This window comes from Nannobrachium achirus, assembly GCF_963921795.1.
Source record: "Nannobrachium achirus genome assembly, chromosome: 11".
In the NCBI taxonomy this organism is placed as follows: Eukaryota; Metazoa; Chordata; class Actinopteri; order Myctophiformes; family Myctophidae; genus Nannobrachium; species Nannobrachium achirus.
In genome coordinates, this window is record NC_137820.1 from 46,609,261 (window position 1) to 46,633,063 (window position 23,803).

Here is a 23,803-nt window from a genome sequence, read left to right on the forward strand (position 1 = left end):
TCTTCATGATCCTCTTCGCTTTCTCCGGTGGATATCTGGACTGCCTTTGCCGGTGCTTTGGTCCGAAGAAGGTTGCACAGCATGAAGCAGAGACAGCGGGAGCCATTATCGTCTTCTTCGTGTCCCTGGGACTGGTGCTGGGTGCAGCTTTCTCATTCGCCTTCAGAGCCATGATATAGATCAGGAGTTGTCAACGATTTTTCAGGACTAAGGACCCCCTATAGCTGATAAAGGATCTTTTCATGTCTTCATTCATAGTCACATAGGAGAGAGCCAATAGGACCCCAATGGAAACAAGACCGCAAGGACTTTTTTGATGTTATCCTTTTAGACTAAGTGTTTGACTGTACTTCTGCTGTTTTGCATTTCTTTGTAATGAAATATCCAATCAATTAATCAATCAATCAAAAGGGAGTTGAACTAGGGACTCCCTTAACCAGGGCCTATGTGATGATGACTATCATCATCATCATCAACATCATCAACATCAACATCATCAACATCAACATCATTAGGGTTCAACAACTCTGAACTAAGTAAGATCTGCACATGGCTTAATGACAACAAATTATCAATTCATCTGGGAAAAACTGAATCCATCCTCTTTGGGTCAAATCATAACCTCAAAAAGGTCTATAACTTCACAATCAAAGTGGGCGACAAGGTCATAACACGAAAAAACTAAATCTCCTACTTAGGATGTATCCTTGAAGTGAATCTGTCCAGCAAAAAGATGACTTCAAAAGTAATCTATCTATAAATGCGAGAAGTCTCTGCGTGTCTGCGTGTGTGTCTGTAATCCGTGTATCTCGAGAACCGTTCGTCCCACCGGCTTCAGATTCGGCACGCGCGTTCCCCGCCGCGGCACGGAGTGCAGTGCCGGGCCTCGACCCGACCCGACGCGCGGTTTTTCCTAACCGGCGCGAAACGTTCGGAATCTCCTTATGCGGGCTGATTGTTGACATCAGGCTGTTCCGGAGGAAATCGGCGCAAGCGCTGACTCATTGTGACATCACTTCATAAAAGGCTCTGACATCACGTACGCCACATGAGTCAACAAAAAATGCCATGGTTACGTATTCTGATGTTCCTATGGGCATAAAAGGACACAGGCAAACATTATGGTCAAGACGGCTCTTATGACAACAGGTATAATGGGGTTTGCATTAAAGGGTGGGGCATTCATTCCCTATTTCAAATTCGGCACGCGCGTTCCCCGCCGCAGCAGGTAGTGCAGTGCCCGGCCTCGACCCGATACGCGATTTTCTGGAACCAGCACGAAAGGTTCGGATTCTGATGTCTGACATCAGGGTTTTCCGGAACCGGCACTGTGTCTGCATAGATCTCCATTTATGGGCATAAAATGGATGCAGACAGACGGATACGGATATCTCCATATATGAGCAGATACAGATATCTCCATAGACAGATACAGATATCTCCATATATGGGCATAAATGGACACAGGCAAACAGATGGTCAAAACAGGTCCTATGACAACAGGTATAATGGGGTTTGCATTAGACAGATAGATATCCCCATATATGGGCATAAATGGACACACGCAAACAGATGGTCAAAACAGATCCCATGACAACAGGTATAATGGGGTTTGCATTAAAGGGCGGGGCATTCATCCCCTATTTACATTGTTCCCGAGTTGGCCAGGGCGCCGACTAGACGCTCGGCCGCCCAAAGGGCGGCCGAGCTTCTAGTCTATCTATAAATGCGACAAATCTCTGTCTGCGTGTCTGTCTGTCTGTCTGTCTGTAATCCGCGTATCTCGAGAACCGTTTGTCCCACCAGCTTCAGATTCGGCACGCGCGTTCCCCGCCGTGGCGCGGAGTGCAGTGCCGGGCCTCGACCCGACCCGACGCGCGGTTTTCCCGAACCGGCGCGAAACATTCGGAATCTCCTTATGCGAGGCTGATTGTTGACATCAGGCTGTTCCGGAGGAAATCGGCGCAAGCGCTGACTCATTGTGACATCACTTCATAAAAGACTCCTACATCACGTATGCCACATGAGTCAGCAAAAAATCTCTGTGAGTGTGTATGTATCTATGTAATCCGCGTATCTTGAGAACCGTTCGTCCCACGGGCACGTGCGTTCTCCATATATGGGCATAAAATGAATGCCCCATATATGGGCATAAAATGGATGCAGACAGACAGATACAGATATCTCCATATATGGACATAAATGAACACAGGCAAACAGATGGTCAAAGATCTCCATATATGGGCATAAAATGGACGCAGACAGACAGATACAGATATCTCCATATATGGGCATAAATGGACACAGGCAAACAGATGGTCAAAACGGGTCCTATGACAACAGGTATAATGGGGTTTGCATTAAAGGGGAAACCGGCACTGTGTCTGCAACACAGTCGGAGGCACAGACAGATACTCCATATATGGGCATAAATGGACACAGGCAAACAGCTGGTCAAAACGGGTCCTATGACAACAGGTATGGGGTTTGATTTAAAGGGGGAACCAGCACTGTGTCTGCAACACAGTCGGAGGCACAGACAGATACAGAGATCTCCATAATGGGCATAAAGGGACACAGACAAACAGATGGAGGAGGAGACAAACAAAAGACAAGCAACAAAGAGTGTGACTGGGAGGACATCGATGATGCAGATTTAAATTACTTTACAGCTTTTGCTGAAGAGAACAAGGATCAGTAGTGGAGATCTGGGTTGGCTGAGGTGCAGACGGAGGAGACAAACATAAGACAAGCTAAATCAACAGCACAAGACTGAAAAAAAAAGTTCTCCAAAAAAACTCAAGCTGAATTCACTCTCCCGCTCCAAAAAAGAAAAAGAAAATAAAAGAGACAAAGACAAACATAAGACAAGCAACAACGCGTGGGACTGGGAGGATGACTTGAATGATGCAGATTTAAGCAGGCTGCATATTCTGCTTAAAGAGGAAACAAACAAAAAGCGACAGAGATCTCATTATTGGGCATATAATGGTTTGCATTAAAGGGCCCGCCCTTTAATTCATTCCCTATTTACATCCTTCCCGAGTTGGCCAGGTCGCCGACTCGGGCGGCCGAGCTTCTAGTCTATCTATAAATGCGACAAATCTCTGTCTGCGTGTCTGTCTGTCTGTCTGTAATCCGCGTATCTCGAGAACCGTTCGTCCCACCAGCTTCAGATTCGGCACGCGCGTTCCCCGCCGTGGCGCGGAGTGCAGTGCCGGGCCTCGACCCGACCCGACGCGCGGTTTTCCCGAACCGGCGCGAAACGTACGGAATCTCCTTATGCGGGGCTGATTGTTGACATCAGGCTGTTCCGGAGGAAATCGGCGCAAGCGCTGACTCATTGTGACATCACTTCATAAAAGACTCCTACATCACGTACGCCACATGAGTCAGCAAAAAATCTCTGTGAGTGTGTATGTATCTATGTAATCCGCGTATCTCGAGAACCGTTCGTCCCACGGGCACGTGCGTTCTCCATATATGGGCATAAAATGAATGCAGACAGACAGATACAGATATCTCCATATATGGACATAAATGAACACAGGCAAACAGATGGTCAAAGATCTCCATATATGGGCATAAAATGGACGCAGACAGACAGATACAGATATCTCCATATATGGGCATAAATGGACACAGGCAAACAGATGGTCAAAACGGGTCCTATGACAACAGGTATAATGGGGTTTGCATTAAAGGGGAAACCGGCACTGTGTCTGCAACACAGTCGGAGGCACAGACAGATACTCCATATATGGGCATAAATGGACACAGGCAAACAGCTGGTCAAAACGGGTCCTATGACAACAGGTATGGGGTTTGATTTAAAGGGGGAACCAGCACTGTGTCTGCAACACAGTCGGAGGCACAGACAGATACAGAGATCTCCATAATGGGCATAAAGGGACACAGACAAACAGATGGAGGAGGAGACAAACAAAAGACAAGCAACAAAGAGTGTGACTGGGAGGACATCGATGATGCAGATTTAAATTACTTTAAAGCTTTTGCTGAAGAGAACAAGGATCAGTAGTGGAGATCTGGGTTGGCTGAGGTGCAGACGGAGGAGACAAACATAAGACAAGCTAAATCAACAGCACAAGACTGAAAAAAAAAACAAGTTCTCCAAAAAAACTCAAGCTGAATTCACTCTCCCGCTCCAAAAAAGAAAAAGAAAATAAAAGAGACAAAGACAAACATAAGACAAGCAACAACGCGTGGGACTGGGAGGATGACTTGAATGATGCAGATTTAAGCAGGCTGCATATTCTGCTTAAAGAGGAAACAAACAAAAAGCGACAGAGATCTCTGCCCGCCCTTTAATTCATTCCCTATTTACATCCTTCCCGAGTTGGCCAAGTCGCCGACTCGGGCGGCCCAGCTTCTAGTAAATAAAATCAACCAAAAAACTCGTTTCCTACAGAGGATCGCCCCGATGGTCAACTTCAACACACTGAAGACCATAGCTGGTGCAATAATCCAGCCCCTCTTTGACTACGGAGTCTACGTATGGTATCGTGACGCCCCACAAGCCCTGAAAACTAAGCTCCAAACAGCCCAAAACAAACTAATTAGGGTCCTGCTTAAACTTCCCTATCAGACTCACCTCACCACTACTCACCAGTTAAGAGTGGGGTGGCTCAGAGTAGATGACAGAGTACAGCAACTTGCAATGGGGCTGGTGTACAAGATACACTACACCACTAAGATACCCATGTACCTGGCAAAATACTTTATAAACGTTAAGGACAGCCACAATTACAACACCAGAGGCAGCGCCACAGATCACGTTCAACCCAAAGTCAACTCAAACAAAGGGTCAAACTCGTTCTTCTGCTATACAACCAAAATTTGGAACGCCCTACCGAAGGCCTTAAATGAGTGTGGTTCCCTAGCATCCTTTAAAATCGCCCTGAAAAACCACTTACAGGCGACAGCCATTCACAATTGGCAATAACAAACCTAGCCCAGCCTCCCCTGACCCTTCTTTGTATTTACCTACTGTATATATTTTTTTGCACTGTTTATTTTATTTTTATTTTTATTTCTTTTATTTTTTTGACATCATCATCCTCTGATGTCAATGTGATGATGCTCTGGCTTGATGTCCCTTTTATGCCCATATATGGAGATCACTGATGTCATCACGAGTCACACTTGCAAATTAATTACGTCCTTGTCCGTTTTATGCCCATATATGGAGATCCCTGTCCCGATGTCATCAATATTAAGCGCATATCTGGGAATGCCCATATTTGGTAATGCCCATATATGGGCATGTTCTGACATCACATTGTTGAGTATCATGCAGGGGTCTCCATATATGGGTAACTGGTCCGATATACATCACTGGCCAGATGGCCAAGAATTGGCGCAACCCTCCCTTTAGGGGGCGAGGTCGCATGTCGCCCTGAGGCGTCTTACTACCGTAGTATAATGGTACCACTGTACTATTTGCAAACTGTTAATAAAGTATAATAACCTACCTATAGCCAGTCTCTCTTTTTAGGTTTGTCTGTGCACGATACTGTATGTACTGTACATACGTATGTTCAGTAGTTGACGCGTTGTGAGCTTGTAGATCAGCTATTTTTGGTGAACTTCCCCCAGAATAGGAATGCTCAGGTTTAAGTGGTTAAACGCCAAGTATAAAACGTTATTTTTGATCCGTCCTAATGGAAAAAGTTTCGGAATCAAGTTTGCCTCGCAACATACTGTATCTTAGTGGGGAAGAGTTACATAGATGGCATAAATGTAAGGTGCTGTAAAGTAACAATGTAATTCACGGGTGCCCTGAGCCCAAAATGTTTTCGAACTACTGCACTACAGTAACAGTTGACACAGGTATAACCTCTGTAACCTCGCTCATTTGTCACTGACAGGAAATGACGTCCTTTGCAGCGTTAGCACACGGTGTGATGCGGCGATGCACGCCACTTGCTCTGTGGCTGACTTTGTGTCGCTGTGTCAGGTTCCGCTTGCATGTGGTTTGTGTGCTACAGGAAACGAGATAAGCAGTTTGTACATGTGCTCAGCTATCACTCTAAGAGGTGATGAGTAGGAGGAGAAATGGATGATAACCACTGTTTTGGTGGTGGGTCTCCAAGAGTTGCCAGGTTTTGAAAGAGAAACAGTAAGCGGTCTGCGAAAACAAGCCCAAAGGAAGCAATGAGGACCGCATGATCACTCACACACGCGCGCACGCGCGCACGCACGCACGCACGCACGCACGCACGCACGCACGCACGCACGCACGCACGCACGCACACACACACACACACACACACACAGGACACATTTTTACCACTTTGGAACCCTATAATCTACAAGATTTGCGACCCGTTGTGAGATAGTAGATCGGCTATTTTCATATATTATTCAAGGTACATTGACTATTTCACAGTCACAACGCATCGTGAAGCTTGCAACTTGTAGCTTGCTTCAGATGGGGGTCCTGGCATGGACGAATATGAATAGGTGTTAGGGTCCTTGACCCAAAAATGTTTTGGGTTTTGGTTAAAGAACATTAGATAGGAAGCCCAACAAATAACCCAAAAAAAAAAACGCAACCCGCAACTACCAATATTTAGACATTTAGCTGACTTTTTTAATCCTTAGCGATTTACAGTAAATTCACAAGCAACATTACATAAAAAACAAGCCCAAAGTGGCTATAATAAGCGGACATGGCAACAGCACTGGTGGTCTCCCGCTACAGGAAGTGCAGTTCAGTGCCATGGTTTGTGTAAAGCAGTGACAGGATGACTGGGTGACAATCAGAGCATCCGCTAAACACATATCATCCCGTCTGGGCCACCCCGATAGCCTAGAGGCGCGTAGCCTAGAGGCGCGTACCACATGGCCTCACATCTGCGTGACAGCGAGTCCCCGGGTTGATTCCCGGACTGATCTTTTGGTGCATGTCACTATAGTGGTGGAGAAATTACTTACAGTAAGTAAAAGTATCAATACTGCAATGTAGAAGAACTCTGTTACAAGTAAGATTGTGGATAATGAAGTATTGGCATGAAAATATACTTTTTAGTACCAAAAGTAAAAGTACTGTCTCACAAGTTATCATATGTGTATCATATGTTTTATTCTTTGATATCAGTTCACTTTGGGGGCAGCACCTGCCTTCAACAGGTCGGATGTGTGCAACGCTGCAACCATGAGTTCATGTGTGTTTGCGCGTGTGAGAGAGAGAGAGAGAGAGAGAGAGAGAGAGAGAGAGAGAGATGCACCTGTCTGTCATGGCAGCTGAAGTTCTTTGTATTTTGCTTTAACGTTTTCCTCTCCCCAAGTCAGTCATCATGCAGGTTCAGTGCAGCTCAACAGTCAATGCCAGGGTGGTCAGGCCTCATAGACACGGCCTGAAGACTGTTGTCTGTTACTCATCCCACTTACATGCTCCACCCTAATTTATACTGTACATCCCCACACGTCTGTGGTTTCACTGCTCTGGTAACCTACGGGCACCTGCCAATCTGAAGAGCCATTTTGAGATCAACTCTGTAGCTGTTCCTTTGTCCGGTCCAGGCCCCGGGAGTGACATTTGGGGACCCAGGGGATGGATATTGCCACGCCAAGAGCGTTCGCCAACTCTGAACATTTTTTGTAGATTAATTTGATTTTAGATTGGCGCTGAGTGCCAAGTAAATTTACTATCCACCACTTGCAGCGCCCTACTTCAGAAACATGCAGTGTTCATTTTAACAGCAAATTATTATATTGTTTTAGTCAGTCTTTTGCTGATCTACAAGCTCACAACTGAGTAAGCTTGTAGATCAGCTATTTTCAGAGCACAACACCCGAGCGATACCAAACATAAAATGACTTGTCTTTTAGTTCTACTGTATCTCTTCTCCACTAAGAACAAGAACATAGAAGGATGAAAACTAGAACAAAAACATAACACATAGAAATACAAGACCTAGACAAGACAGGCAACGTCTGTGACTGTGATAGTCGGTGTGTGTCGAAGCACAGCTCTTGACAGCACATTGTGGAGATGGAGGCGGTGGAATTTGATTCTGTCCGTCACTACATCACTCTCTCTCTCAGACATGTGCACACATAGACATCAAAGGGGGCTTGAGCCCCTGCCCTTTTATCTGTCTCTAAAGAGTGCCCTCTCCAGACCATGAATGCAGTTTTTACTATGGTGAAAGGAATGCAAATGCCATCTTTCCATGCCATACCTGAAGGCAGCATTCAAGAGAATTGCCATGTCTAAACTCTCCTGAACTTGAATGCAGCATCTTATGTTGAAAGAATTGCCCTCTCTATGTAGAAATCCATGCCGTTACCCCACATCTCCAGTATTGACTTGATTATACTTGGTTCAGTGTGGTATCAAGCACCGAAAATAGCCGACCTCCAAGCTTGTGAGCTTGGAGGTCGGCTATTTTCGATATTTCCACCAAAAGGCCCTTTTAGAAATGCCAGCCCCTGCCTCTCTAACATTCTCTGCACATCCCTGCTCTCTCTCTCTCCCTGCAGGGTGAGTGTGTGTTGACCGTTCAGCTGGATGATGAAGAGGTGTGCTGCGCTGAGGAAGAGGAGGCCGCCCCGCAGGTGGAGTTCTACCTGCTGTTCTCCGGCTCCAACCAGAGGCACCTGACCACCACGCTCCGCCTCAGCCACGCCACACTGCAGGCTGTCTGTCCAGGTATGCGGTACGCACGTGTGCACACGCCTGTGCACGGCTGCGAGCTTGTAGATCTGCTATTTTTGAAAAAACGTAAAGAAATTGTGAATATATCTTTTTTTGAGCGGTGGTCACAACGCTCCTATACGTGGCCGTGTGTGTGGGTCTGTCTGTCTGTCTGTCTGCGTGCGTGTCTGTCTGTCTGTCTGTCTGTCTGTCTGTAGCCTGCAGTGACCTTTTCTGACCACACATGTTAAGGGAGGGGCGCTGTTGTTCAGGCCAGGCCAGACCAGGCACACACACACACACACACACACACGCACACACACACACACACACACACACACACACACACACACACACACACAGGGGGGAAGGGGGGGGGGGGGGGGAACCAGGGGGGGAACCACCGCTCAGTTCACACGGGTGTGATTTTTAAAGTGAACATTTGTAACTCAAATATTTGCTTCCGGGGGGTCCCTGATACATGATATTTCGAGATGGGGTCGGCGGCCAAATACACACATCTCATGAAAAGGTTTGCGAACCACTGATGATAGAAACATGAGTTTTTCAAAAATAGCAGATCTACAAGCTCGCAGCGCTGTGAGCTTGTATATCTGCTATTTGTTTTATAGTTAAAGCATAAAATAATGGTTAAAGTAATGGTCTTAATTAAACAGCTCCTGGCCATTCTTTATGCTAAACGAGCGATCAAACTTATATGCCTAGATGGTTAAATGAAACATTTAAAACATGTTTTAAAATCAAATCAAGAGTATGAATTAAAAATAGATGTTGAGAATGTATGCATAGGGCTACCAATCGATAGACCTCTGTTGACTTGTAAACGGAGAATAGTCATCTAACATTCAAACATGTTTTCTCCGAAACCAGCAGTTGATTTGAAAGGTATTTGAGTGTGCTCAGAGGGACTAAAAGCCAACATGATTATAGGCATTCTAAAGGCATCCATATGATACGTTGACCCATCAGACAGCGAACGGCTACAAATGGCACATTTTTATCCGGACAAGTGGCTTTTGTGCCTGGACGAGTCGATGGGAAATGTACTTGTCCAAAGGACAAGTGCCTCAAAAAGTACCCTGCACGCACACGCACGCGCACACACACACACACACACACACACACACACACACACACACACACACACACACACACACACACACACACACACACACACACACACACACACACACACACAGATTGGCTTTCATTGGACCCCTACTTCCAAATGATAGTAACAAAATAAGATGCCAATCATAATTGAGAAGAATCGGCACACTGGTTTAAAAGTCTCCAAACGTATTTAATTTAATGGTGCAACGTTTGTCGAAACGTAGCTCCATTAAATAAAATACGTTTTGGAAGCTTTAAACCAGTGTGCGGGTGTTTTACCTTCTTCTCCTTGGTTCTTGCCTTGATATTTAGGCCTAAATACTGGTGCAAGATGTGCACACACAATCTCGATACCATACAGTAATTGCACATTAGAAACAGGCTTATAGTGATGACATTGAAACAAACTGTATTTAGAATGCTCACTCTTATATGTTTTGTATTCTAACAACTAGAAGTGAATTGGATTAAACAAGTAAAATGATACTATTTCTCAGTCGTGCAGTAATCCTTATTTGCCGCCTGTTGTTGTTGTTGTTGTTGTCTGAGCGAGTAAGGAGTGTCTGTCTTTGTTCCTCTGTGCTTTATTGTCTCACGTATTTTCTAAACTTGAAGAAACGCAGCAGGCCGCCTGGCCCTCCTTTAAGGAAAACATTCATCCTGCTTTAATTGGTATTCGTGCACGTCACAGACCTGGCTGGTACAGCAACGCACACACACGCACGCACACACGCACGCACGCAGGCACCCACGCCGAGCTGGCTGGTACCGCAACACTGGGCTGCTATCAATGGTGCCAAGTCTGCTTATTATAAGCATTTATTTTGGAAAGTCACTTGTAAATATTGCAATATTACAATTAATATGTACCTGTATTTGGTCACGGACTCCCATCTGATTTGTGTTGTTAAATTGTTTTTCATAGTTTTTTTTTATAGCAGATAAAAAATAGCAGATATACAAGCTCACAGCGCAAGCTTGTACATCTGCTATTTTTGAATATTTGAGAAAGTGTGAGAACTACTGATTTAAGGCATTTTGTCTGTATGTTTCGATCATCGCCTAGTAGTCGCCTCTTCTGGGCGTGTTTTCTTAGAACTGCCGTGCTTGTTTCTCACACAACATCTGGCAACACCAGGCTGGCATGTGATGAGTTCCACTGGGCAGAGGAGGGCTGGGTATAGCTGGGTGTTCCCCTTCCCATCGCTTAAGAGCACATTAACAATTACAGAGAGGTGTGTGTGCGTGCGCGCGTGCGTGCGTGCGTGCGTGCGTGCGTGTGTGTGTGTGTGGCTTTGAGCGACCGTACACAATGCTCTGTGAACACGCCGCCCGCTGCAGCTTCCTCCAGAGCACAACGTTCCTGCCCATGTGCTTTAAGAGGCCTTTGATGTTGTGTCACATTCCTCAGTAATGGACGAGATGGACGGAGAGAGAGAGAGAGAGAGAGAGAGAGAGAGAGAGGGAGAGGGAGAGGGAGGGAGAGAGAGAGAGAGATGACTTGCAGGGAGCCATATAAACATTTACAGCTCCTGAAAGCATTGGGCAGTGTGCGTGTGTGTGCGTGTGTGTGCGTATGTGTGCGTGTTTGTGTGTGTGTGTGTGTGGTGTACACTGATGGCACAATTTTGAGACACACACGAACACGCAACTGTACACAATCAGGAATGAGTGTACACGCGCGTGTGTGTGTGTGTGTGTGTGTGTGCGCGTGTGATTGATGCTGGACAGGTTTATATCTGCCGCAGCTGCATTGGAGGGAAGCTTTGGGGTAATGGAGTACAAGCGTTAGCATTTCACCTAACTGTGAACCCATTCTGTAAAAAAAACATCTCCTTTGTTTTTGCCTCTGGGGAGGGGCGGGGGCACAACCTCCTTTTTTGTGTTGAGACAGTTCCTTTGCTTTGGCTCCTCCCCTTTCTTAGTCCACTTCCTCCCGGTGCTACTGCATTTGTTCCTACTAACAACATCACTACATGTTTAGGGCAGTGGTGCTGACAGGTTCTGTTGTTATCAGAGTCTGCCTTGAGCGATTAGCATTTCACTGGCTGCAGTGTGCCTACTGGCTGTGTTGTGGTGTGCACACTGTGCACGTGAGTTTCAGATTGAACGTGACGTATTTGATAAAGGCATCGTTTTAATAGTTTAGAAGAATGGACGACGTCGCTGACAAAGTTCCTATACTGTGGTAGCGCCACTGAAGCTAGGTTGCAAGTATTCATGTCAAGGACCCCCAAATTGATGTGTTTTTGGCTGTGATTTAATATTTTGTGCCGGGGAGGGACCTCGATCCTTAAGCAAAGATTTGAGTAAAAAAAATAAAAGCTTTAAAAGATATATATAATCAAATATTTGCTAAATTTGTACAAGATTGCAGTGTGACACGAAGTGACACGCTGTGAGCTTGTAGATCTGCCATTTTTAAATTGCCATGGTATAAAATATGGATAAAGTGGTTCAAATGATTGTGATGAATTAACTTTGAACTATTAACACATTCTTGTGGGGACCCACTGGTACCCCTCCCAAGGACCCCAGGGGGTCCCCGGACCCCACATGGAGAACCACTAGTTTACCCATATTGAGTGGCTTTTTGGAAGATGAGAGACAGTGGTTTGACCTTGTTGTCCTCTGTGTGTCCTCTCCTCAGCCCATGACGTGTGTGAGGCGGTTCTGGTGACCTTATGTTCTGCTGGGCCCACTGGTCAGGTGGACCCGCATTCACAGGAGAGGTTCTACTACGTCCAGGTAACCCATGATGATGAAGACACACCTTTATGTTAGAACAGGCAGCGATGAAATACTGTATATTGTCACTGTCGGGCAGAAACCTTGTATCTCCAAGTTTCAAATGTGTTAAGTAAAGCCAAGCTTCATCATACAAGACTGTCGCACAAAACTAGTGAAAATAGCAGATCTACAAGCACACAACGCCTCGCGATGCGAGGCGGTGTGTGCTTGTAGATCGGCTATTTTCACTATTTTAAATCTTTTTTTTTTTTTTTATATATATCTTTATTCATGTCACATATGTTTCAACACCATACATTAAACAAGTCAATATTGCAAAGACATTCATTTTCTTTTTTTTTCCCCTTTTCCCCAACCCTCCCCCCATATTGCTATCATTAATCACTCCTTGAAAATAATAGAGACAGTAATAATAAAAATAAATACAAAACAATAAATCTATTTTAAATCATTTTTAAAATGATAAACACAAAATGAACGGTTTTGGACATACAGGGTTTCCACCCGACAATGACGACATATTGTTGCTTGTTGGGCAGAAACCTTTTATCTCCATATTTAACTTTTTTATTTGTAAAGGCCCTACTTGATCATACAACCCAACCCATCATACTACTGCGTCACACAAAAGCATGAAAAGTAGCAGATCTACAAGCTGGAAATGGGGCGCCAAGCGACGCGTTTCGAGCCTGTCGATCTGCTATTTTTGAATTTGAATCCTGAAAAGTAACACTTTTCAGGATTCAAAGTTTGTAATGCCCTTTCATACTCCCTTTTACTTGTGAAAATAAATATGTTTATTACTTACCATGCATACTTCTACACTAGAGGGCAGTACAGCAAACATGGTTCCAAATATGTCACAAATAGCAGTACAAGCTTGTAGATCTGCTGTTTTTGAATAGCCAACATGTAAATAGACAGAGAAAAAAAAGACAGTGTGTGTGTATGGGACGACGAGCTGGACTCGGGGTAGACGCGGAAGCCACAATCTTTCGGTGGATTGTCGCGTCTAGACAAGGATTATAGGATTATATAAGCACACAGCACACAACATTTTCTTTGAAAAAAAAAAAAAAAAAAAAAAGAACTACTGACTTAGAAGGCATTTGTAGAATGGGCCTCGGGCCTTGATGGGTTAATGCAAGGGTCTTCAACGTTTTCAGGCCAAGGACCCCTTAGTTGAGAGAGAGAGATGAAGCAGGGACCCCACAACCTTTTCATAGATTCCATCTAGTTTCATTGTTTGACAGCACAATTATCAGTGTATTTTGAATTCATGACAATTTGTGTTTTCAGATATTTAACCACTTGAACCGTCAATACTTAATAAACTTGACCTTTCCCTCTGTACTTAGCCTGCTCTTTTTCCCGTCTACACCAAACTTCTTTGCCAAAAATAGCCGATCTACAAACGGTGTGGCTTGTAGATCTGACATTTTTGTCTAAAGAATTTGGACTCTAGGGTTCAAGTAGTTAATATAAAAAAGGAGAAAAATAAGTTTCTATCACACAAAGATTTGGAGGACCCCCTGTAGTAACTCTGAGGACTGCCTAGGGGTCCAGGACCCCCTGTTGAAGACCCTTGGGTTAATGTACAAAGGTTTTCCAGACTACGCCCTTCTCCAGCATGTGCACTGGCAGAGTAGCCACACACACACACACACCCTGTATGCATCATCTCTACGTCACGATTTTATGGGATTTCCAGGACATTAATGAGACATCATGGAAAATATCCTGTGTGTGTGTGTGTGTGTGTGTGTGTGTGTGTGTGTGTGTGTGTGTGTGTGTGTGTGTGTGTGTGTGTGTGTGTGTGTGTGTGTGTGTCTAGGATCTGGCCCTGGACATGGCCCACTTCCTGCTTAACAATACGGCATCGGAAGGAGCTCTGTTATTGGATGAACAACAGGTAAAGGGGCGGGACTAGAGAGAGAGAAAGAGCAGAAGTGTTGAAGTGTTAAAAAAGAAAAAAGAAACATAATGAGAGATAATGCAGGCATCACAGGAAGGTTTCAAAGAATACACTGACCTTGACCTGGCTTTAACTACATGAATCCCTGTTTTGGGGGTGAATATTTCGTTGAAAATAACCAGTCTCGGATTTGTTCATTAAAAGATGGATCCCGGCTATACCAATTTTGATGCATCAAAACGCTCTTGTCCCCCCACATATTCATTTGTTGACTTCTCATCCTGCCCCAGGCCTTCCTGTGCCTTCCCACATAGAATCTCTTTCCAATGTCATATTTACATAAAATACACGCTGCTCTACTGTTTGCTTATCGTTAATCTTCCTGTTGGGTATGCAATTTCTTTTTAGACCTGTGCTTTTTGTTAGTTTGTTTTGCTTTTCTGTCTTCGCCCAAATGTCCTCTACTTTATTTTCTATAAGTGGTAAACAGCTGAAAAAATGTGTAAGAAGAAAAAAGAGAAAATTCAGTTAAATACAGAAATATATTTTGATATTTGTACAAGTTGCCTAAACTGAAATAAAAACAAAGTAAAAAAAAAAAGCCAGTCTACAAGCGCATTGCGACCTAGTTGATTGATATTAGATCCATCTTTCTTCTGTTGTGTTAAACAATTGCCTGTATTTTGTTTGTTGATGCAGTATTGTCATGAAATGTTCAGTTTTTTTTATACTGCAGGCCTTGTTTGACAGGACCTGGAAGAGATTTAGCAAACTCTAGCTCCAAAAATGATTGAATATTGAATGTGGAAAACATCCATGATGTTCCAATCAATGCAAGTCATTGTCGAATCTCACAACGTGTCACATCAAGATGCGTTGTGAGCTTTATCTTCAGCTATTTGCCATATGCAGAAGCTTTTATGACTAAGTTGTTAAGAAAATGCACCCCCCCCCCCTCCACCCAGTTCTTTTACAAATCGAACCGTGCAGATAACAGTAAAGTAATACGTCTAAAGTAAATAGAACGTGTAGAAATAACACAGGTGAAACTTTTGTGTATATTTTTCTTTATACATCATATCAGCTTTTTCAAATACGTTTTTTCCCCAAAGAACTTAGAAAACCAAAGAAAATAACCTCTCTTTTTTCCTTTCATTGTGTCGTCTTGCCTTTGTTCTCAGGTCCCGCTGAAAGAGTGTGAGAAACTGGACCACAGCCTGGCACTGGCCTTGAAACACCTCACCTGGCGCTGCCGCGGCGACGACGACACCTCACTGGGAGCGCCGCGCAACAAAGAGACGGACAGCAGCAACACACAAAGAGGCACCGCAGCGCACGCAGACACGCACAATAAGGGCACGCGCCTGAAAGCACACCTGGACACGCTGTGTGAAGAGCAGCCAGGGACACGTGCAGACATGTCACACGCTGCTGACGCTGGCGAGGAGGAGGACGCGCCTGGCAGTGCCGTTAAACATGGGCACGAGGACGCGTGGACAGACGCCTCCACAGACCTGGAGAACGGTATAGGTGAGTTTTATTTTGTTTTATCTTTAACACATTCACTGCCAGTATTAATTAACACGTCCCCTTCCAAAAACGTATATACCGTATACATGTTTTTATGTACCCAGCTGTTGCCTGCCAAACACATAGGTTTTACCATTTTCGGCCACTGGAGGATGCTAAGTGCTAAGGGTTCACTAAGTTATGAAGTTACGGTTTTGTTCTTCCATGTCAAGTTCTTTCCTTTTGCTCTCCTCCCCTCCCCTCCCCTCCTCTCTGTGTTCCGCTCCCATTTAGCAGAGCCACGCAGAGTCACAAATGCTATGTGAAATATGCCAAAAGCAAACTTTCCCACTCATTAAGCAGCCTGGCAGCTTGCCTCCGCTGAAATGGTGGTGTAGTGTTGTAGAGATGTGCTTTACTGACTGGCTAGAAGCAGTAGAAAAAGTAAAAAACCTGTATAACCTTTTTGAGTATTGGCATTAAGATATACTTATACGGAACCAAAGTAAAAGTGATAAAATGCTTTAAACTTCTACAGAACCAAAGTAAAAGTGATAAAATCTTTAAACTTCTACAGAACCAAAGTAAAAGTACTTTCTTTTTAATATTTAAAACATGTGTCCAACTTTTTCGTCATCAGATCTGCATACTCTTGTGAGCTTTTTTAGATCAGTATTTTTGAATAGCTGATAAATACAGTACTATAAAATAGGGCTTAAGTGGTTAATGTATGTCTTGCAATAATAACAAATAATTGTAGTGAAGTAAAAGTACAATAAGTATTGAAAGTATTGAAAACACCACTGCTGGTTACTGGCTGGATGACCAAGGGTCGCTGAGGTTGCTGTCTGGCTATCTGTCTGGCTGTCTGACCTCTTGTAGCTGGCTGGTTTGTTGTCTGTCTCACTGACTGCATAGATGTGTGTGATGAAGGTGATGGGCTTGTAGCACTGAATGGTATTTGTTTTGGTTGGAATTCAAGAAGCCCGGTCTTGCCAGAGACAGAACGCAAACCAAACAGAGAGTGACAGAGTGGAAAGGAAAAGAGAGAGAGAGAGAGAGAGAGAGAGAGACAGAGAGAGAGAGAGGGAGGTACTATTAGGTGGTTCTAGCATGTTTCATGTCAGGAAGGGAAAGACTCTCTAGTCAAATGAAAGCATCATCAGTAACAACAACCTCCATCCACTGTTTCTCAGGGACGAAGATGAAGGTCGTCATCAATCAGCCTGTGTGTGTGTGTGTGTGTGTGTGTGTGTGTGTGTGTGTGTGTGTGTGTGTGTGTGTGTGTGTGTGTGTGTGTGTGTGTGTGTGTGTGTGTGTGTGTGTGTGTGTGTGTGTTCATTGAGCAGACAATGTTTTACATCTGGCAGTCAATGTACGACAAAACATAAAACGTTGAAATATGGAGGTATAAAGTTTCTGCCTGACAGTGACAATGTGATGGGAGAAATGAGACAAACATAAGGGGTTCTCCAGCCGGAATCGAACCGTGGACGTTGCAGTCATGTGATCGATTCAGTCTGCTACCGGCGCAGCCCGATCTCATTTACCCACTTTAATCCTGGCATCCTCACAAAGAAAATCCTTTTTTGTGATTAAGTTGTTAAGTTTCTCAGTGGTTAAGTAGCTAATTTCTTATATAATCAACTTAGTTTTGTTCATAACTTCATTTGTGGCTCTAAAGGCATCTTGAATGAGATTCTGTAATAAAAATCAGGTGTGTTTGAAGGAACATGAGCTATTGCTAAACAGGTGAATGAAATCAAGATTCATTTATATTGAAAAGTGAAAAACATATTTTTGAACTGACCGTGTGTATGTCTGTCAATATGTATAGTATGAGTTCGTCCTCAATAGCTGCAATACTGCTGAGTGACGCTGTTGAGCACGCTCACTCCCACTGGGTGGGATTTTATCTTCACCTCTAAATTCTTATCGGACACCACTGCAGGGTAGATTCAAGATTCAAGGTTATTTTATTATGTCCCGAGGGAAATTTGTCTTGGACATACAGGCTGCTACATAACATACAAGAAAAATGAAAAGAAAGAAAATTAAACCAATCTGTTCGCCCTCCCGGCCGTTCGTCCTCATTTTCTCCGCCGACCTCACCATCATTGCACTGCCCACTCGGTGGGGCGGTTTTTGTATACTTGTAGGCTATTCGTTTTTACTGAGGACAAGATGAGAAATACGTTTAGGGTTAGACAGTTTAGAGTTACCAGCCAAGCGAGCCAGGCAGCCAGCCCTGCAGAATAGAATGAAGAGTGGCGTAAAGTAACTAAGTACATTTACTGAAGTACTGTACTTAAGTACAATTTTGAGGTATTATTTACTTGAGTATTTCCAATTTCCAATACTTTTACTTCTACTCCATTGAATCTCAGATCCAAATATTGTACTTTTACTCCACTTGTAATTATTTGAAATTAGGTTTCAGAGACCGTGTACCATCGCGCCGAATAGACACCTGAGGCGAACGGCCGGGAGGGCGAACAGACTGGTATCCCACTGCAGCGGGTCCTAGTTAAGGACAACCAGTCCCCTTTCCTTTGAGTAGTATTTTACAGTAAAGACTGCTGGTTTGGCCTGCTGGGTCAGTTCAATCCACTGTGGGGGAGCATGGACGACTCTTCCCCCAAAGCCAGAAACCAGAGAACCTTTGATGTCATCCTTGTTTAAGTCATCAAGATGCGGCGCTTTGACGCCGTCTCCTTGGGCACTTTAATGTAGACACAAGAACTACAAGACAAATGACTTGGTTTAGAGGGAGAGATAGGGAGAGAGAGAGAGAGAGACCCTGACGAGAGAGAGACCCTGACAAATCACTTGGTCTACAGAGAGAGAGAGACCCTGACAAATCAGGTTTTCCAGCAGCTCTAATACTCAGAGCATTCTCTACCAGTCCCACAATGCCTTGCTGTAAATGAACGCATGGCAACATTGGCTTGGTTGGCATGCTGACCACCGCCTGCGGTCCAGTGCCTTCCAAAGAAATCCTGCTGCTGGTGCTTAACGTATTATCTATGTATGTTTACTGTATATGTATATGTATATGTATATGTATATGTATATGTATATGTAAATGTACATGTATATGTATATGTATATGTATGTAAATTATGTATGTATGTCTATGTATGTATATATATATATATATATATATATATATATATATATATATATATATATTATACATGTATATGTTTACATTATACTTTATACAGATATTACGTAAAAAGAAATATTCAAGATTCCAACTGGAGATTCATTATCTCACTCCTCACCCCTCACCCTACACGCTGCTGTGGCCCATTATTAGCTTCAGGGGTTAATGCTAAAGAAAAGATGATCATATCTTCTCCAGGTGCAGAATTTGTTTTTGTAAATTTACAGTCTACTTTGTCTGTTGACGGTTTCACACTAAAGTAGCAAAAAATAGCCAGCTTCTCCGGGGCTTAAGTAAGCTGAAGCGTAAGGTTTTCAAAAACCATCGCAAAGTTTACACCTGGCCTAGACATAGTAGACATGGCCTACATCTTGGCACAAACATCTCAAAATGTGTTGTACGCCCAGGGTCCCATTGGCCAAGCTTCGCAGGACACGTGTTTGGCTAGCGGGACCCTTGATGAAATTAACTCATAAATAGCACCGCTCACTTAATTCACACTAGGTGTGATTTTTAAATATTTCGAAAGTGACATTGAGAGTGTCTAAATCTTGTCTGGGTGTTTTCTACATACTGCATTGAACCAATGACACGTATTAACAAGAGCTTGTGACCAAATAATAACACTGGATCCATTGGAACACAGGTTATTTTCCCCCTCATTTCCTGACAGTTTTGGACATACAAGGTTTCCAAAGCGACTATAATTAACAGGTTGCTATGGAGTCAAGCCAGCCTCATGGCATTTTGGAGCTTTTCCATATCGTCGCTGTCGGGTGGAAACCTTGTATGTCCAAAACCCCTTCTCTTTTTTATTATTACTATTTCAAAAACCTTTTTAAATAGTGAAAGTATCCGACTTACAAGCTCACAATGCGTCGCACCGCGGCTTTTAGTTTGACACTCTTGTATGGTGAAGTAGGGCATTCATTTCCCAAAAACTACGCCATACAAAGTAAAAAATATGGAGATATGAGGTTTCTGCCAGACAACCACGAGCCTCTGGCCTCTCAGGTGGCTGAGGCCAGGTGGAGGAAATAAGAGAAAGCTGCCTTTTGTACAAAGAAAGAACATTTTCATTTCCCGCAAAGCTAGCCAAGGCATGCCTCAGGTGATATTGCTGTATTCCTGTGAAGGATATTTCTTTTTTCAGACCCAAACATACTGTAGGGTCGCGACCCATTTTGGTTCACAGACCTGTTTCTATTGGTTGCAGGAAAACACCCTGTATTAACATTTGTATTTTTACTTTTTCCCGATCGACATAGTTAGCTTGTGTATCGCTGAGGATCATCGCTGTCCAATGTTTTTGTTAATGAGCCTTCAATAGGAGGTCCAGAACCCCTAGGGGTCCTCAGAGTTACTACAATGCAGGGGGCCAACATCTTTGTGGGATAGTAATTGGAACTTTTTTTCCCCCTTTTTTGCTAACATCTCTATGTGGGGGAACAATATTGCCAACTAGAAAAATGCATTTGGAAAGTGTGGTTGCCTTGAGGTGAGTCACAATATCTCTATATGTCAGTCCTTGACCCTATTCGAGCGGTCCAACCATTCCGTACTTGTCCCTTTTATGCCCATATATGGAGATCCATGATGTCATCAATATTAAGCCCATATCTTGGAATGCCCATATATGGACATACCAGTACACGTGTCAGTCTCATGTGGTCTATGATGTCAGACATCTATCATGTCAGTCATCTCCATATTTGGGAAAAGTACATTTTTGGAGCTGTGTGCAGCTCCCTATACGTGGCTGTGTGGGTCTGTGTGTGTGTGTGTCTGTCTGTCTGTCTGTCTGTGTGTCTGTGTGTATGTAGCCTGACTTTGGCGCGTAACTAGTGCCGCACCATTTACGCCACTCGCGCAATATATACATCAAAATGTGCGGCTCGGCCGGGAATGGTGTTCTATTACCTTTCGTTCCGATCCGCCTTACCATGCCGACGTAATCGGCAAAAAACGACGCTTAATTGTCCCCATTGACTTATAATGGGACAATGCAAGAAATCACTTTCAAGTATTTGCCAGACCCATGAAATGGGTAGGCCTACATAAGCAAATGTCGGTCTGTCCGGGTTTTCTATATAAAGGGTATATATGATGATGACATGATGATGACATGCCTACAAAAGGCATGATGTCATAAATGATGATGACAGACAGGGGGTCTGGCACAACCAGGTTGACCTGGTCTAGTTTTCTCTCGTAAACCATAGGAGCTACAGTTTCAAACCTCGGAGAGGAGATTCATAATGATTTTAAGAATGAATCGAAAAATAATTACATCACTCGGCCTCATGGTGGCGCTATAACGGCCTAGCCTGACACTTCAGTCCGCACATCACCCCCCCCTGCTGGTGGGTGGTTTGTAGTGTGGACTGAAGCTGCACACATTTTAATCTATTTCGAAGGCGCCCGAAGAGCGGGCGCATTGAATGGGCCAATCAGGGTTGTATGCTTGGGGCACGTGTGTGGCTGCTCCGGTCCCAGCCCCCTCCAAACAGAGCTCTTGAGCTCACGTAAGACTCACTCGTGGACTCTGATTGGTGTCCTCTGCCCACGTGAGAGTCTAGTGGACTCTGATTGGTCCGTGAAAACTGTCATGGCGGAGTCAGACTTGACTCGTATTATTTTAATAAACTATGAAATAGTGCTGTTTCTTCACGTTTTAATACCATTTTGCACTAACGTAAACATGCAGACATATAATATGTTATGAGAAATAACGTATTTTTGCAATGTCACGCCACGTCGCCGTCGCGCGTGTGTGTGTGTGTATGTGTGTGTGTGTGTGTGTGTGTGTGTGACGTCAATAGGCTTTAGCCCCCCCCCGCCGAAATGGATTGTCTGCCCGGAATGTCAGACTCTCTCCCCCCACGTAGTGTGGTGTTGAGATGTCGGACGCTAGCAGTCAGGCAAATAACGGCCCACTTTACGTTTTGCCCCGTAACTCTTGAACCGTAGATCGGAAAATTAAAATTCTTTTTTCCCTGGATTCCTTGGGTCAAGATGCCTCTCCCCATATAGGCCACGCCCATTTGCGCCAGGATAGATTTTCCGCCATCTTGAATTTTCTCCAAAACACACTTTTTGCTCCTTTTCCTACATATTTTCTTCAAATGTCACAAAAATCGGTACACATGATCTACACACACACACACACACACACACACACACACACACACACACACACACACACACACACACAGCTCCACTTCACACGGGTGTGATTTTTAATTAAAGTCAATGGAGAAAATCATCCCTCTACCTCTCAGCTAAAATCGTTGAAGACCTGTGTTTGTAGTCAATTTTGGCATTGGAATGTTGTCTGTCTGGGCCAAATATGCCCATAAAGGGATTTGCCTCATACAACATCAGGCAAATGATGATGTCTCCACAGGACCACAGGATCAGCTGTCCCATATAAAAGATAGTGTTGGTGGTGACCGAGGAGCAGTTTGTAAAGTGGTTGTTTGAAGTTCTTTAAGAGAGCCCAAAGAGGAACAAACCAAACGACATAGAGGTAGATTCTGCCAAAGAAGCACTAGATACGTTTCTCATCGCCAAATCCCAGCCCTATAGCACAGTTGGCTTTTGGCTAACAATACTGGATCAAAGATCTCTGTGTTCAATATTTCCCTTGCCTATTTCTACAGTGGGATTACGTTAAACGTTAAACCCGGCCACTTAGCACCATGTTTTCCGACACTCTCCTTATTGTGTTGATCTCCGTTTGCACAACATTGTTGGCAGAAGGGATCACGTGGGCTCTGGTGTATCGGACCGAGAGGTACAAGAAGCTAGCGGCTGAGGTGGAAGAGAAAAGCAGAAAACTGGCGGAGGAAAAGGAAGCCGCGAGGCTAGCGGCTGAGGTGGAAGAGCAAAGTAGAAAACCGGCGGAGGAAAAGGAAGCCGCGGAATCTTCAGGTTGTCAACAGAAGGAGAAAGAGATCGAGGAACAAGAGAAGGAACTCAACAACACCAAAATGAACCTGTCTAGGGAAAGCATGAAGTCCATGCTTGTCATCGCAATCCTCTTTAAGATGCTCTTTGGCCGGTTCCACCAATTCTTCAGTGGGAGGGTTGTGGCCAAGTTGCCGTTTGTCCCGCTGGCCTACATCCATGGAATGTCTCACAGCAACCTTCCGGGCGAGGACTACACCGACTGCTCCTTCGTCTTCCTCTACATGCTCTGCACCATGTCGGTCAGAGAGAACGTCCAGAAGATGTTGGGTCATGGGCGCCGTGCCCCCTCCGTGGCGACGATGAAGCCAAAAGAAGACTAGCCGGTCTTAAACCATCCAGTCTGAGAGTATGTGGGTATCTCGGTAACGTCACCACCAACCAACAAGTCTGAACTGGTACAAGGCGCAAGTTGGCACCTCGACAGAGTGAAGTCTGGTCGCGTGACGTCATGCTGCTCCCTCATTGGCTAAAGGCCAAGATATGGCCACATACATACGCGTGAATCCAAAAAGCACGCCGGTTTAGTCTCGTTCTTGTAAAGGAGCCCTTGTTTTCGGTGGAGATGACGGAGGCGCGCCGTCTCAGGCGGACTTGAGCCACATGAGACACCGCTGAGCGAGCTAAAGTGATCGAGTCACCGCGTCGAGCGCTGCGAAGTCCACTTGAGCCGACTCGGCGCCATTAGAAGTTA

The 23,803-nt window shown here is 44.4% G+C and overlaps 2 protein-coding genes across 2 annotated transcripts in view; both read left to right on the forward strand.

The window, feature by feature from the left end:
* Positions 1-179, forward strand: part of LOC308293606 (equilibrative nucleoside transporter 1-like) — a gene marked incomplete at both ends in the record, with an annotated part of 5,787 nt that extends 5,608 nt beyond the window's left edge. The window contains one exon of the mRNA XM_080736193.1: positions 1-179. This exon is cut by the window's left edge and continues 1,089 nt beyond it. Within this exon, the coding sequence (XP_080592319.1) occupies positions 1-179 (179 nt within the window).
* The window catches only part of LOC308294392 (uncharacterized protein), a gene marked incomplete at its 3' end in the record, with an annotated part of 103,941 nt that overhangs the window by 62,735 nt on the left and 17,403 nt on the right, over positions 1-23,803 (forward strand). The window contains exons 3-6 of the mRNA XM_080737124.1: positions 8,509-8,677; positions 12,447-12,544; positions 14,382-14,459; positions 15,644-15,992. Of these exons, the coding sequence (XP_080593250.1) occupies positions 8,509-8,677; positions 12,447-12,544; positions 14,382-14,459; positions 15,644-15,992 (694 nt within the window). The remainder of the gene's footprint in view (positions 1-8,508; positions 8,678-12,446; positions 12,545-14,381; positions 14,460-15,643; positions 15,993-23,803) is intronic.